Here is a 16502-nt window from a genome sequence, read left to right as displayed (position 1 = left end):
CACTGAACTCTGGTCTCCTCTCGTGTGAGGAGGGAGCAGTGAAGTCTGCCTCAGTGAGGTGGTAAAGAACTTGACACTAATTAAACTCCATAAAATGACACTTTGTTTAATGGACCAAAAATATTTTCAGGCTCTCATATATAGTCTTGGGCCGAGCTTCTGTCTTAAAAGGAGTCTGGAGGTAATTGTCCCTGCTGAGTACACATCACTTGACAAAGGGGCTGCCATTTGAAAAATGGACACAAGGTCGCCCTTTCCTGAAGAGTGGCCCATATGGCACCAGGGCAGTACCCAGCCTGTGGCAGCACTGTCTGTGGGATGCTCCTACCCTGGAGGTTGGGGAAGTTAACGCAGGAAGAGGAGGCTCAACACGCATGACCTTGTCTTACCTGTCATAAGCTTCTTTGAGGTCCCTTGCCAGCTTGCACTTGGGCAGGATGTGGTGGAACGGGGACTGAGGACCTTCATTTGCTACAAGAATCATGACAGGTAGAATTTACAGCTTCTAAAGCAAGAAAGCATGCACAGGACAGAGCAGATGCTATCTTTCGATCAAAGTCAACATTAACAAGTAATGATAAAGCAATGTTAAACTAACATCAAGAAACTCCTTGTAATAATAATAGTAGTAGTAGTAATAATAACAATAATACCAATGTTCCTCTGATCCCTGTAAATAAAAGTCGACTTAGGCTGATCTGTGAAACTACTTGTATATGAAGTATGTATGAAAACTGTTAGCATTAAAACTTGTCACTGACCTTCACGACCTTGGAACCACAGGAGCCACCATTTCACTGCCCCCTACAGAGTGAGTATCCCTTGGATCACTAGACCTTCTGTGGTAGTGACTGAGTATCCCATGCCACGTCCCACTTCTCTCTCCACACTTGTATGCTAATGAGATTTGTTTTTATGCGTGAAATATCTTGCATTAATCTTCATGAATATCTAACAATATATACAATTAAGATGAAAAATTTTAATATTTAAGTTTTTAAACAGATTTTTGTTGTTGTTTTAGTTTCTTTTCTTCTTTTTGAGAATGGGTCTCACTGTGTAGCATTGGCTGGCCTGGAACTCATTATGTAGATGAGGCTGGCCTCAAACTCAGAGATCTGCCTGCTTCTGCCTCTCAAGTCCTAAGACTAAAGGCAAGTAACATTGTGTCCAGCTCTAAATCTTAAAAAGAAGAAGAGGAGGAAGGGGAAGAAATACAATTTCTGGATTGTTTACTATCATAATTATAATTAACTAAGATAGAAAATATAAGTGGTTTTTATTTATTTGTTTTTATTGTCATTTTGGGTCCCAGGGCTGGAATCCAGAGCCTCACCTATACTAGGCAGCCACTCTACAACTATTCCTAGGCCCATAATACAAATGTTTTTGTTTCAGCAACATGGACTCTCTATACATTCCTGACTGGCGTGGAACTCAGAGATCCACTGGCCTTTGCCTTCCAAGAGCTAGTATTAAAGGTGTACATCACTATACTCAGCTAATTTCCAAAGACAGAAAGTAAATTTTTTATTGTAAATACATTAGACTCAGACAGGACTTAGTTTGTGTTAATCTGGTCTAACCAGCTCACCAAAGGCCGACTTCAGTTAGCTCCTGACTATTGTGTTGTGGTTTGGGAGAGGGCCTTGGAGGTGCAGTCTCTGTCCTCTCAGCAGACTCCAAGTCCACAAAGAGAGCTAACATGTGAGCAAACTTGCAACCAGACAGCAAGCTTGCCCTTCCCTGCACACAGGATCTCATTAATAGTGTCCCTGGGCTAGAGGGCCAATTTATAGCACTATTTGCAACTGCCACAAAACAGAGCAGAGTGAGCAGCTAGTCCTCTAGAGACACAACCCAAAGAGAATCAGCCAGACCAGACCCGAGTTCCCCAGGCCGCCACACTCACCGTCAGCCATAGCAGACACCTCATCCTGAAGTGCCAGGATCAGCTTGGCCTCTCGGGTAAGGTACTGGCAGCGGCGCTCCTCATGCTGCAGGACAGTGGCAATGCGTCGGGACAAGTTGTGCAGACAGTTTATCACTGATGGGTCAGCATTGGCCTGCAGAGCAGAGGCCAAACACTCAAAATATGTACACACAAACACGTTTTGTTTGGTTGGTTTGGTTTGGGTTTGGAGACAGGGTTTCTCTTGTAGTCCTGGCTATCCTGGACTTACTTTGTAGACCAGGCTGGCCTTCAACTCACAGAGATCCGCCTGCCTCTGCCTCCTGAGTGCTGGGATTAAAGGCATGCACCACTGTGCCCTGCCAGAGACACGTTTGTAAGGAGCTAACACATGAACACAGCTAAAGTGTAGACTATGAAGAAGGCCCTCTCCATTTCCTCTCCACTAGGTTTCTCGTCCTAGGTAATTACCATCCAGAATTCCCTATACATGCCTGCAGCCAACCTACATAAATGCTAGCTGGCATCCCCATCTTGTAATCTTGGGAACAACTGTCTAGAGGGTTGCAGCGATGACTCAATAGGAGTCCTCAATGGGAAACACACATGCCTACTATGCTGGGACTGTACAGAAAAGCAAGGGACAGCTAAGGGCACTGACCCCATCCCCCTGTTATGTGATCCTGGGTCACAGGTCCTCATCTGAGGAAGAAACTAGTCAAACACATACAGCAGTCAGAACAGGTTGACCTGAGCGAAACCCTGGAGGTATCTATATCAGTGCTGTGCACTGACCATTCACGAATATGTCTGACCTACAGTATTTAGGAATTCATTCACAATAGCCACACTGTTACAAGACACATAATACACAAGTGTTATGCTGTTTGCTGACTAGGTCAAAGTAGCATGCAGAAGGTGCCCAGGTCAGAAATGTTCCTCACCCCTCTGGAACCTATCAGCGACCACAGTCAACCAGCAGATGTACACACCCAGACCAAGGGTGGAGCAAGCCGCTGTAGGATCTATGAAGATGCTTGAAGGAACAGATAACTGAGCCAAGCATGACGCAGTGTTTCTAGGGGCTACCAGGACTGCTGAGTAATCTTTTGGGGTACAAGGTTAGAAGGGAGAGGGACAAATGGCACCACTGATTAGCACCTTTGATGCTGTTTTCTCATCCTGTTTATTTGCCAGGTGACCCTGTGCCTGTTACCTTTAAGTCAATATCTTACCCAGGCAACATTTGTTTGCCTGCAGTTGGAGAGATTTTCTATATTCTCAGTATGTCCATGTTTACAAACAGAACTACCACCTGGGCAGACTTGCAACCAGGCAGTCTGCCCTAATTCTTTATGCCCAAAGCATCCCCTTAACCATGTCCTACAGGGGCTGGTTTATAGAGTATATACAATTGCCTCAAAACAAAATACACATTTAGAAGAGCCGTGAACAAACAATTCCACTAGAACAGCAGGAGAGAATAACCTTGGACACAGATTATTCCTGTGATGAAGGACTGAAGTTATGTTGAGTCTCACTCGCTACTGGAGGTGCCACTAACTGACACATAAAAGCATCCCTGCATCAGGTGCTGGGGACCAACTGTTTGAGTGTCCCCTTTGTGCAAGGTGGTCTTACCTCCTCCCCCACCATAAGGCTCAATGACAAGCTCTGAAGGAACATCTGCTGTGTCTTGTTTGTACAAGCTAATACTGAGGAAGCCACCTTCAGCACCCAAGGCTATGTAGGAGACATGCTGAGAAAGCCACCACCTAGAATGTGGCAGACTTTAACGCGAATGCCTACAAAGAGCATCCTTGTAGGTAGGTATGGTAGCTTACCCCTATATGCCATCACTTGGGAGGCAGAGGTGGAAGGATCAAGTTTTATCTACATATGAAGTTTGAGGCCAGCCTGGGCTATGTGACACTATCACAAACTGAACTTTCACAATACAGAATAAGAAGAGGCACCAAAGTTACTATAGCATCAGCCAGAGGACTTTCTGCCTCCCAAAAGCTTATACCCAAATATAACCACACCTTCATAGTAACCTCCAGCCTATAAGACACAGAAAGTCAGGAAGCAGGTATGACAGTCTACCCAATGAAACCATCCAGATATGCAAAACGTGATGGGATTAGAAGGGACAGATACCACCACGCTGAATGCAGTTTGCATCTTGGCTCACAATCTATGTTCTGAATCAGGAATCTCTAATGGACCAGGTACTAGTTAATACCAACTTATCATGGTTAATTCTTGTCAGCTTCAAAAAGGTATTACAGTATAAAATAACCACCTTTTTAAAAAGATTTATTTATCTTTATATATACAGTGCTCTGCCTGCATGTACACCAGCACACCAGAAGAGGGCATTCGATTACATTGTAGATGGTTGGGAGGCATCATGTGGTTTCTGGGAATTGAACTCAGGACCTCTGGAAGAGCAGTCACTGTTCTTAACCTCTGAGCCATCTCTCCAGCCCAACCATTATTTTATAGATATATCTTGTAATGGAATAATGAATGGACATATGACAGGCATAAGGTACCTGCCTATATATAATCCTAGCACTTTGTGAGGTGAAGGCAGGAGGATCAGGAGTTCTACATCATCCCAGATACGTAAGAGTTCATATCCAGCCTGGGGTATACAAGACCATTTCTAAAAGAGAAACAAGAGGCAGTATGGTAGTGCACACCTTTAATCCCAGCACTCAGGAGGCAGAGGCAGGTGGATTTCTGTGAGTTTCAGTCTAGCCTGATCTATATAGCAAGTTCCAGGCCAGCCAATGTTCTCAAAAGAACAGAAACAAGGGGCTGGAGAGATGGCTCAGTGGTTAGAAGCACTGCTGTTCTTCCAGCGGTCCTGAGTTCTGTTCCTAGCATCCATGAGGTGGCGCACAGCTGCCTGCATCTCCGGCTCCCAGGGATCTAACTCCTCTTCTGGCCTTGGACACATGTGCTCATGCACATAAACAAAAACAAAACACAACAATGGGCATGAGGCCTAGGACTTGCTTTGAAATACAGAGGCATAGACACCACTCCTGGGCTCCTCCTGGTTTTCCTGCTAAGAGGGATAAAATGGGAATCTAGACAGCAGGAATGAACAAGATGAATGACACAGGGCAACGGTACATTATAAATGTATCAGGTATAACTAATTGTACATTTCATTTATTGTTTTGTGATTTGAGGTCTTACTATACAGCCAAAGGTGAGCAGTCATTTGTGACTTAAATTGTATACTTGTTTTGAAGGGTAATGAGGCACTGAGATAGAGTTTCCTGTAGCCAGCCTGGCCTCACATTCACTCCACGGCAAAAGCTGGCCATTAACTCCTGACTGTCCTACCTCAGCTCCCTGAGTGCTGGAATTACAGGAGGGCACCACCTGCTGTAGCTCAATGCTCATCTGTCTGTTTGCTTTTGAGAAGAATCTCATTTTGTGGCACAGGCTAGCCTCAATTTTGTGGCAACTCCCCTGACTCAGCCTCCCAAGTGCTAGGACTAGAAGTGTGTGTCACCATACACTTTAAAACAAGAAGCAGTCAGGGCTAAGGCTATAGCTTAGAATGCTTGTACAACATGCAAGAGGCCTTGGGTCCTAGCTACCACTGTTAATAAAGGAAATATTCTTCTATGTATATATTTTATAAAAAAAAAAAAAAAGCTGGAGGAGGAGAGCAAAACCTCCACCTGCACACACCAAAGGGTAAGTGGCATGTCCACAGTATGAGCTCTGGGTCAGTGAAAACTCTGGACATTGGCTCTTCTCCCTCGGAGCCTCCTTCCTGATCTAAGCACTGTGCAAACACTCACCCTCAGTGCAAATACCACATTAAAAAGAATCATGGTCGGTGCTTCCCGCTTTGGAGATGGATCTGTTTTGGAGACCTGTAAAAGAGCATAATTCTAATAAATCAAAGGATATGACATCCTGTCTGTCTGTCTGTCTATGGCAGGGTATCACTATGAACTGCTGGGTGACCTACAACTTACTATGAATCCAAGCTGGTGTTGAACTCACAATGATCCTACTTCAGGCCCCAACACTAGAATCAGAGGGGTGAGACCATGGCCAACGGAGAGCCATGACCTTCTACGGAAGTTGCTCATATCTATTTTACTTCATGCATGGAGAAAGGCCCCAGAGTATGGTAAAATGAGAGGAAAACACCCTCAGAGTCTTTGAGAAGCTGCTTTCTCTCAGAGAGCAGACAACCACCATACAAACATCTCAGTCACACACATGGACGGAGCACAATGGCTGGCTCTTGACTGAACAAGCTGACAATGCCCAAAGTGACAGACAGAAAGGAATGCAAGTGGATGAAGCGCCCAGAACCATGCCCCTGCTGCCTTGGCAGGTACTCAGGATATTTAGGGACACAACAGTGCTGAGCACCCTGATGAAAAGGGGCAGCCAAGCCTGTCTTTTTCCAGTTGTGGCATCCAGGCAGCGACAGTCACAAACACCAAAGCATTCAAAGGTACCACTCTGAGAGGCATGAGTTCTTCAAGCCTAATTACAAGTGTTGCCTATAAAGGGAGTTAGAACCCTGGATCCCGGTTCTCCCTGCAACACCCAGGAAATGTACCCATCCCTGCCTGTCACTCCAATTCTGCAGTAAGTGACTATAAACTCTCCCCTTACTCATAGACAGAACAGAGCCATCATTAAAGACCACTGGAGGGAGGGAGGGTACTATCAAAGAGCTGATATATTTCCAGTGGCCTCAGCCCCTCATATGGATGAAGCTTGCAAGTCACAGTACAGCTCTTTAGACAATTTCTAGATGGTATGGCATTCTGAAGCCCTTCTGAATCTACGTAATGCTCGTATGGATCCTGCCTGTATGCGAAGGGCTGACTGACTCTCATGTACGCTAACACTCCTCAGGACCCAAATATTCATCCATCAGAGAACATATACAGAAAGTTTATACAATAATACTTGTTAAAGTATGTTGGCTGTTAAAGTCTCATGTAACAGGAAGTGCCTGCACCATTTTTTAGAAAGCTCAGAAGTTAGACAATTGTTAGTTAACTCATTCTGTTGCCTTCCCTGGAAGCAGATCCCCTACATATAAGAGGAAAGGCCAATTAGTAGAGATGCAGTAGTCATCAAAGGCTGGCAACAGAGAGCTGGGGAGTAGCTCAGTGGCCAACAACTGCACAGCATGTGCAAGACCTTGGGTTCCATCTATCACTGAATGAAAAGACAAGCTACTGGCAGGGAGTACAGGACCTAGGGACAAGTTCGCAGTCACCCTCTGATGGATTCCCAGGATGCAGGAAGGAGCACAACTTGGCAGGAACTCCGCGGGTCTGCTGCCCCAACGGCACGCAGCAGCATCAGTGTCAGTACAGTTCTGACCCTCAGAGGCAGAAGCCAGGCCCACCCACCCTAAAACAATCCTACCTGCTGAGGAGGGCCGTACCTGCCCCAGAGCATGCTGCAGCAGTGTCGGGTGCCCAACAAACCGTACATTATCAATCTTCAGTTCAAATTTTTGGCCGCACATTTCAGACTTGGTTGCCAAAATTGTTGCCAAAATAACATCCGAGAACCTTAAAATTTTTTAAAAGGTAGGGTAGAAATGCATTAATGAAAATCACAGCACCGTGCCCAGGTACCCACACAGGGGGAGTGGCTTAGGAAATGGCAGTTCTGTGGAGCTACTTTGTCCCCAGTGGGCGGCATTGCTATCAGTGACTCTTGCAGCAATCCCAAGGTAGGGATGTGAAATCACCAGAATTACAGGTAGAAGGCAGGAGAAGCACAGGCTGAGGCACATGCTGTCATTTCTTGCATGCTGTATGAAATTAGAAGAGAAACAGCTGCAGTTTGCATTTAAAAGGAGGATCAGCTGGGCTGGCACTGCCCTCAGGAGCCGCTCATGAGGCTCACAGGCAGAGGGGCCTCTCCTTACTGCACTGTGGTTTGTGGAACTGTACCTCTCAACCTCTGTGACCCCAGTCCCCCCACAAGAGGGCCACAAAAAGGTCTAGGGGACAGAGCTCAATAATGCATGCTATATGCTAACTACATTCCTTTCAGCATGGCTGCTCAGTCCTTCCCTTATCCTGAACACTTAAACCTCCCAGTTCTCACTGAAGGAATTTGTACAAGGCATGCAGACACACTGTGTTATAGGAACATGGGATGCACAGAAAGAAGTGTCATGGGGAAGTGCAAATGGCTAGGGTGTCATTGTGCAAGATCACCCTTTCCAACAGGCATCTGTACATCTCTCGCCCTATTCACAAACCTAGTCCTCCCCATCTGGCAGACCTGGATAAGTGAGTTGCCTGCGGGGAGGAGTGCACTGGAGCCTGCCGTTGCCTCTTATCTCAGAGGCCAGGGACTAAGGGCCTCCGCTGTAGACACACAGCCACTGTTTCTGATCTGGCCCTGAAGGGGGAGAGCACCTATGGTCACCTATCTACTAAGAAAAGCTTTCTACTATCTAGATAGGGTGGTCTGGGGAAGACTGCTCCAGCACTACCAGAATCATCATCTGCCCTGGGCGGGGAGACCCTTACAGTCCTGAAAGAGACTATCTGGGACAAATATTCCATGGTGGGACATTAATCTTGTTTTTTCTGGAGGCATTCTCAGTTGGGGGAAGGGAGATAGACTAACATCATAACTCCTCCACTGCCTGATGAAAAAAGAAGGTCAGCTTCAAACAGCTGCTGTGGCCCAACTCCAAAGCAGCAAATGGCATTTACATAAATGTGCCTAATGAGGCATTCATTGCAGGCCACCCTCCACAAAGCAGGGCTGAAGGGCCAGTGACCTGGAGGCAGGATGGACAGAAGCCTGGCTATGGGCAACATGCAAGGCAAGCAGCTGTGCATTCTCCCACATCTACCCATGGCAGTGAGAAAGCTCCAGGCTGCTGGGCCTGGAGGGCTTTCACTGGCTTCCTGCACAACTAGCAGGATCCCCTGGCTGCCATAGGGCTTCTGGGCCTCCAAATAAACCAGATGCAGAGAACTGCTCACAAGGGGTGTCCTTGTCCTCTACAATGACGCTCTGGCCAAACCTTCTAGAACTAGTCTTCTCACTGACATTCTGGGACCTGCAGGACATGGAGCCAAGTCTTTAGTCCCTCCTTTCCTGGAACAGATATGGAAGACTCCAGCATCTCAGACTAGGGCATTTTATAGGTTTTCTTCAAAAAAAAAAAAAAAAAATCTATATAGCTTTCTGCCCTATCCACCTGTCTGAAGGGCACATTGATCAGAAGGCTCAGGATACTAAAACCATACCAAACACTTGGGCTCTGATCTAGCCAACATTTCACATCACATCTAAACAAACAGCATCTGACATCCTACCATCCAAGGACTTAATACATAAAAGGAGCAGATGGAAAATGACCTCAGCCACTCCAGAACACTTCTCCCTTATAGTAAAAAAATCTCTACTAGAAAATCCTGCTCTGTCACAAAAAGCCACGGACAGGCTTCGGGTCGGGCCACGGGACGCCCCAAGGCAAGCAGCAGTGTCCCAGCTTCCGTCCTTAAACAGCAAAATCCAAACATGCCCTTGAAGGAACACCCCACAGAGAAGGGCGTGTGCTGTTGAAGCTAAGCCATATGCCTTAAACGGTTGGCCTAGGAAGTCCCTGTGTAGCTGGCCACCCTGTTAATATGAGCATGCCACCTCTTAACATTCCATGTTTATGATGAGCTGTGGCTTTGCACAGTGTTTGACGATGTAATGTGCACAAAGACAAAGTCATGATGAGATCAGGAAATTACACTTAGCAAATTATAAGGGACAATGTTCATTGTTTCCAAAATTTACAAAAATCCTTTGAAAACCTGGTAAATGTAATATAAGACAATAGAACAGCTGCTACAAAAACTAAAAACTTATAACTTCAACACCCAAGAAAAACAAATTTAGGAAGATATAACAGCCCAGTTGAAAACCAGGCCAGGATTCCATTTATTTTATTTTATCTTGGTTTTTCAAAACAGGGTTTCTCTGTCCTGGATACTCTCTGTAGACCAGGCTGGCCTCAACCTCAGAGATCCACCTGCCTCTGCTTCTCTGAGTGCTGGAATTACAGATGTGCACCACCATGCCTGGCTCCAGGATTCTATTTTATATAAAAACATCCTGGAGTAGGGCTACCCAAAAACAGAGAGGGAGAGAAATGGGAAAGGAGCTCAACTCTACACCCTCAACCTACCTTTTCTTTTTAATATGCATGAATGTTTTTTCCTGCATGTATGTATGTGCACCAGGTGTGTATCTGAGGTCCATGGAAGAAGGCCATGAAGAGGGCACTGGATCCCCTGGAACTGAAATTACGGACAGTTGTGAGCTGCCATGTGGGTGCTGGGAACCGAACCCATGTTTTCTGCAAGAGCACGTGCCCTTAACCACTTAGTCCTCCCTCCAGCCTCTCAATCTGCCAGTTGATGGGAGCTCACACATACTGGATGGACATCCATGGCCCACAGGATGCACTGCAGGGGACCAGACAGTGCAGACGACAAAAGCTCCATGTCACCTTCATGGAGACATTTTTGCCACTACTTGGTATATTCAGTTCCATCTAATCCTGAATATCTAACTGAATACTCAATTACTGTTAATACGTCTGTCTGTCTGTCTGTCTGTCCCTCTCTCAACACTGAAGCCAAGGAGCAATGAAAGGGAGATGAGAAACCCACACGTCTTGGCCCAACATCACCGACCTTCTAGTTCCTACTTGAGGTCTGCCCAGCGCACCTGGTCCAGAAATCTCTCTGGTGCCAACCAACCATGCTTTAGGTTCTTAGGGGATGTGAAATAGCTAAATAATTCTGGGTGGGAAAAGGGCAGAGGCTGGGGGAAATCTGGGCTCTTGAGAGGCAGGGAGGGTTCCAAGCTAGGGCCTATGCTCCTCGTTAGTAGTCATCCTTCAACACTGAGAGAAATTAGGCCGTAAGCACAATTACAAGAAGAGAAGGCAGCAGAATTAGGACAGGAAAGGGTGCAGAGATCTTGGTCTTACCCTGCAACCAATTGCTCATCGGTTGGAGGACATGGCTTGCTGAAATGGGAACAGGACCATCAAGACCAAACAAAACACTCTTTCTTTAAAACCACGAAAGGTTACAAGGCTGTTCTATAAAATCAACATTAAAGTCTAGCAGAAGCACCACTATCGAGTATCAGTTGAATGATGCGACTTACCGGACGAGAAAGAAGACATACGCACCCCAGATGAACACTTACCAAGGGGTTTTTCTCACTAAAGCTCCAATTCTCACACATAACTATGGGCCAGGAGAGAATGAGATTCACTGTTCAGAGTCTAGGGCATCAGCAGACCAGACCCTAGTGCCACAAGACTTAGCTGGACACCTGTGACAAGTGTCCCAAGAGTCAGTTTCTTCTATGTATGTAAACAAAGAAAGATGCCCAGACAGGAAAGCCTTCTGAACTACAGTGTCATGTGAGCATCCTCCAGCCCAGATCCTGAAACATCGTGGACCACCTGCACACTGACCTCCCTGACCTTACCCACCTTACCCCAGTTGGTGAGGTCACAGCAGAACCAAGCACACTTTTGCCACAACAATGGGGCTTCTGCACTATCTGACTTAGGTCTTTAGTAGTTTAATATTTTATGTTCTTGTGATGAACATTTGATTCTAGAACATGCTGCTTTCCAAGCGAGCATGGAAAGCTGCATACCTGCACGACCCAGTGTGGCTCCCTGTCCAGCTTGCTCTCACTAAGAAACACATGGGCAAAGACTCATGTAAGAGACATACATAACGAAGGAGACCTTCCCTGCAGCTCCCGACTTAAGCTCATCAGATTACGAAGCACCAAAGGATGGGCTGTGTAGTAGCCTCACTCAGCATCCTGGCAACTCAAGCCTCACTCAGCATTATCTCCCACAACTAGACAAGTCGTAGCGGGCCAACCTACAGAACTTTTACCGGGATGAGTACATTCCAAAGTGTGCATATATAATCCAGTAGCCACTGAGCAGCTGAAGTGAGGAGGCACTACAGAGCTGGATTCTTTTTTACTATTTTAAATTCAGAGCTGTTTGGTTTTTTGAAGACAGGGTTTCTCTGTGTAGCCTTGGCTGTCCTGGACTCACATTGTAGACCATGCTGGCCTCAAACTCCTGCCTGCCTCTGCCTCCTGAGTACTGGGATTACAGGAATGCACCACCACGCCTGGAGAAATGTTTATTTGTTGACTGTTTGGTTTTGTTTTTTCTGAGACAGGGTCTCCCATATCCGAGGTTAACCTCAAATCCACTGTATAACCAAGGATTTATCTTCTCACCCACTTGCCTCCAACTCTAAAATTCTAGGATTACAGGAATTCACCATGCCTAGTTTATGGAGTGCTGTGTAAATAGTCGCACTGGCCAGTGTCTGTGATCCTGACTGGGAACTACAGCTCTGGTCCTTGATTACAAAGGCAGGCAACCCCACTCAGCTGAGTTTCCACCAGGGAAGCTGACAAGGAGAGTATCCTGCAGGTTCCAGACAGGAAAGCACCTTTGGGAATAGTCGAGGAAGACAGTGGGTTTTGCTGCAGCTCTGAGCTGGAGAGTCAGGAGGGGCCAGGGCCTGGCAGAGAACTTCATCTTGTAATCATGGGGACAGGGGTCAGCAGATGATATAACGTTGAAATTTTACCAAATAAAGCGATTCTCAAGTTCAGCTAAAGAACTTAGACAAAAGTACTCTCTTTCCAAGGTTTTCTCTTTTTATTACGCTAAATACTGAAATGGGTCCCTGGAAAACATCTTTCTAAGTCTCTGAAATTCAACTTCGGGTATTAGATGCTGTTGTCAAAGCCTGGCATGGTGGCATGCTGGCCTTTGAAGGCCAGCATTCTGGAGGCAAGGGCAGATGGATCTCTGTGAGTTTGAGGTCAGCCTGGTCTACAGATAGTTTCAGGACTAGCCAGGGTATGGTGGTGCACGCCTTTAATCCCAGCACTTGGGAAGCCGAGGCAGGTGGATTTCTGCGAGTTCAAGGCCAGCCTGGTCTTCAAAGGGAGTCCAGTATAGCCAAGGCTACATAGAGAAACCCTGTCTTGAAAAAATAGGGGGTGGGAGTGTGGGGGAGATTGTTCAAAGCCTCCACTCCTGTGAATCTTGGCAGGAGGTGCTGGGATTCAGACCTGGGACAAGCAGCTAAGGTGCCTTTAAATAAGTACCAAAGCTACCTGGCGGCCATGTCCTCCTAGGATTCCTCAGTCCCTACCTGAACTCTCTAAGCCCAGGGGATGGACTTCTTCTCCCCAAAGGATCTTCACTATATAATCAAGACATTTGGTTGTGTTCTCTCTCTGTGTGTCTCTCTCTCTTTCCCTCCCTCCCTCCTACCCCCCCACCCTGCTTTTCTGTCTCCTTTTGCTTAGCAACTTCCCTGCACGCCCCCCATTCCTTGGGACCAGTGAGCCTACCTGAGAGCTGACCCCAATAAACCTGCCTTTATACTTTAACTGCTTAAATCGGCTCATTTCATCAGTGGAGAATACCTATCAGGAGGTGACTGTCATCCCAGCACCTGAGAGGTAGAGGAGGACGATCAGAAGTTCAAGGTCATCCTCAGCTACACATAGGTCATCCGGAAACCGTGCCACAAAAACTAAAATGAAAGAAAATAAAACAAAAACAAACAAACCCCCCTACAGACTTTTGGCACTGTCAATCACAGTGGTGGATATGCCTCCTCAAAAAACTGACAGGAAACGGCGCTGACTCAATAGCAAAGATCCAGTGTGGCGTGCCAGTGGCCTTCTCCTGGGAGAGAAGCCCTATCTTTTTGTTTTTGTTGTTGTTTTGTTTTGTTTCTAAGACAGGGTTTTTCTGTGTAGCCTTGGCTGGCCTGGAACTGGCTCTATAGATCAGGCTGACCTGGAACTTATAAAGATCCTCATGCCTCTGCCTCCTGAGTGAGTTCTGAGATTAAAGGCGTATCACCACCCTGCTGGAAGCCCTATCTTTTACCTCACACAGGCCCTGTCTATGTTTCAGGAGATCCAGGCAAGGAAATCACAATCTTCTCTCCTTTATCCAGGCCTATGCATAAGGGCAGAGTGATGCTTATGAATGTGGACCTTGGCAGTCCTCCTAGACACAGAGGAGCAAACACAGGGAGGAGCAGGGCTTGCCTCCCATCCAGGCCTAAAGGAGTGTCCTGAGTCATGGCAGGCCCAGCTCCCACAATGCCAGGCTGCACTGTGTCTGAAACACCAGCCTCTGACTACTGGGCATGCGCTAAGGAAGCAGGTCTGAGCACACCAAAGAAATCTGCCAGGAGAGAAATGTAGCACGTGGCCATGCCTTATCCATCCTCTGACTCTTTTACCAACACACTGGCCACAGCTGGTGCACGGGCTAAAATCTGAGCAAGTCGGGGACAAGCAGTGAACCCCAGCTCTTTATGACCTAGGGCACTCACTACCTGGAAAAGGGCATCCCATTTCTCAGAGGAACAACATCTGGGTCAACAGGAGGGTAGAGCTCTGCCCAGGCCTAGGGAGAGAACCAGCCTCCTGCCTAGAATGACTGCTGAGCCTTACCTGGAGTCACCATCCTGGTCATCAACATGTTCAGCCGTGTTGTTGACAGCGTATCTGCTCCGTGGTTTATCTGAGTGAAGGCAAAAGAGGCACGGCTAAGACAGGAGCATCGCTCCACACACAGGACCGTGGGGCAATCGACGCCCACAGCTTCCGTTGTCTACATTATTATTCAGCTACAAACAGGAACAAACATTCATACATCTTGAAAATATTAGGCAGAATGAAGGAAGTCTGATACAGAACATCAAGCATTACTGAGATCTTATGCCAATGTGGGGAAATGGTTTTGCTAGTGTCTAGAGGAGGGGGTTGAGACAGGATCTCACCATATGGCCAGAGCAGGCCTCAACCTCTATATAGCTGAGGCTAGACCTGAACTCCCAATCATCTTATAAATGTTGGAGATTACAGTGTTGGGATTACAGATGTGGGCCCCCATGCCCAGTTATGGATGTTAATTTTCTCACAAAAGAATGTCTATATACATAACTCTACTATGGGAGATATGCACATAAACACCCTCAGTGTGTGGCGGTGAATGTACATCCTATATCCTTCACACACACTGACAATTCCCTACTGGAACACTACGGTTTAAAGCCATGTGATGGCCAGCTGTGATGCTCATGCCCGTAACCTCAGCACTCAGGAAGCAGGGGCAGAAAGATGGCTGCAAGTCCAGCCTGGATCTACATGGCATGCTCCAGGTCAGCCAAGACTGTATAGAGAGAGACCCCGTCTCAAAAACCAAGAACCGGGGCTAAGGAGACAGCTCTGTGGGCAAAGTGCCTACTGTGCAAGTATGAAAACCTGAGTTTGGATCCCAGTACCCACAAAAAACTCCAGGTGTGGCAGCATGTACCTATAGCCCTAGTGCTGTGTGTTACAGACCGGTGAATCGCAAGGCCTCCAGCCTAGATAAAACATTACTCTCCAGGTTCAGTGTGAACCTATTCTAAAAAAAATAAGCAATGAAGTAATTGGGAAAAACATTCCAATGTCAATCTGTGGCCTCCACACATGCTTGCACAGGCAAATACACATATTACATATATATGTTAATATATATAGGGAAAAGCCAAACCCAAAGTATAACACATATATATAACTATATATATATGACCCAATATACATTTCATATATAAATACAATATATATAGAAAACATTTATTAAAAATTAAGAAATAGTCAGATGTGGTGGAATGCGCCTTTTTTTAATCTCAGTTTTCAGGAGGCAGAGGCAGACAGATGTATGTGAGTTTGAAGGTAGTATGCTCAACATAAGGAGCTCTAGGCCAGCCAGGGCCAACATCATGAGACACTGTCTCAAAAAATAATAAAAATAAAAAATAGGGGCTGTTAAGAGCACTGGCTACATCAGGCAGTAGTGGTGCACACCTTTAATCCCAGCACTCACTCGGGAGGCAGAGGCAGGCAGATCTCTGTGAGTTTGAGGCCAGCCTGGTCTACAAAGTGAGTCCAGGACAGCCAGGGCTACACAGAGAAACTCTGTCTTGAAAAACTGAAAAAGAAAAAGAAAAAAATCTAGAAAAAGCAGGGCCCCGTGGTGCTCACTTACAATCGATCTCGGCAGGAGCAAAGCGAAGGTAGGTGCCATTAGCTTAAGGATAGTCTAGTTTACATGGTAAATTCCCAGCCAGCCTGGAATACAGAGTTAAATTCTGATTCAAAACACCAAAATAACGGCTGGGCGTGGTGCATGCCTTTAATCACAGCACTAGGGAGGTAGAGGCAGGTGGATCGCTGTGAGTTCGAGGCCATACTGGTCTACAAAGAGAGTTCCAGGACAGCCAAAGCTAAACAGAGAAATCCTGTTTCAAAAAACCAAACCAAACCAAAACAACAACAACAACAACAAAACCCACCAAAATAACATCATCTTCTTCATCATCTAGCAGAGCAGAAGGCCTTACAGATAATAAAACTTAGAAACCATAAGAGACTGAAAACCTGACACCATAAAAATCAAAATTCTGGCAAAAAC

The 16502-nt window shown here is 46.3% G+C and overlaps 1 protein-coding gene across 4 annotated transcripts in view; it reads right to left on the bottom strand.

Annotated features, from left to right (window-relative positions):
- The window catches only part of Nprl3 (NPR3 like, GATOR1 complex subunit), a 37336-nt gene that overhangs the window by 18503 nt on the left and 2331 nt on the right, over nt 1-16502 (bottom strand). The window contains exons 2-8 of one of the 4 annotated variants that reach the window (XM_051167359.1): nt 14495-14564; nt 10944-10982; nt 10134-10245; nt 7365-7494; nt 5743-5817; nt 1913-2066; nt 390-471 (exon numbers count right to left, since the gene is read on the bottom strand). In XM_051167359.1, the coding sequence (XP_051023316.1) occupies nt 390-471; nt 1913-2066; nt 5743-5817; nt 7365-7494; nt 10134-10245; nt 10944-10982; nt 14495-14522 (620 nt within the window). In that variant the 5' untranslated portion in view covers nt 14523-14564. The remainder of the gene's footprint in view (nt 1-389; nt 472-1912; nt 2067-5742; nt 5818-7364; nt 7495-10133; nt 10246-10943; nt 10983-14494; nt 14565-16502) is intronic. The other 3 variants (XM_051167357.1, XM_051167360.1, XM_051167358.1) reach the window with 3 other exon arrangements.

Source organism: Acomys russatus, chromosome 25 (genome assembly GCF_903995435.1).
Source record: "Acomys russatus chromosome 25, mAcoRus1.1, whole genome shotgun sequence".
NCBI classification, from domain to species: Eukaryota; Metazoa; Chordata; class Mammalia; order Rodentia; family Muridae; genus Acomys; species Acomys russatus.
This window is presented reverse-complemented; position numbering and strand designations above follow the sequence as displayed.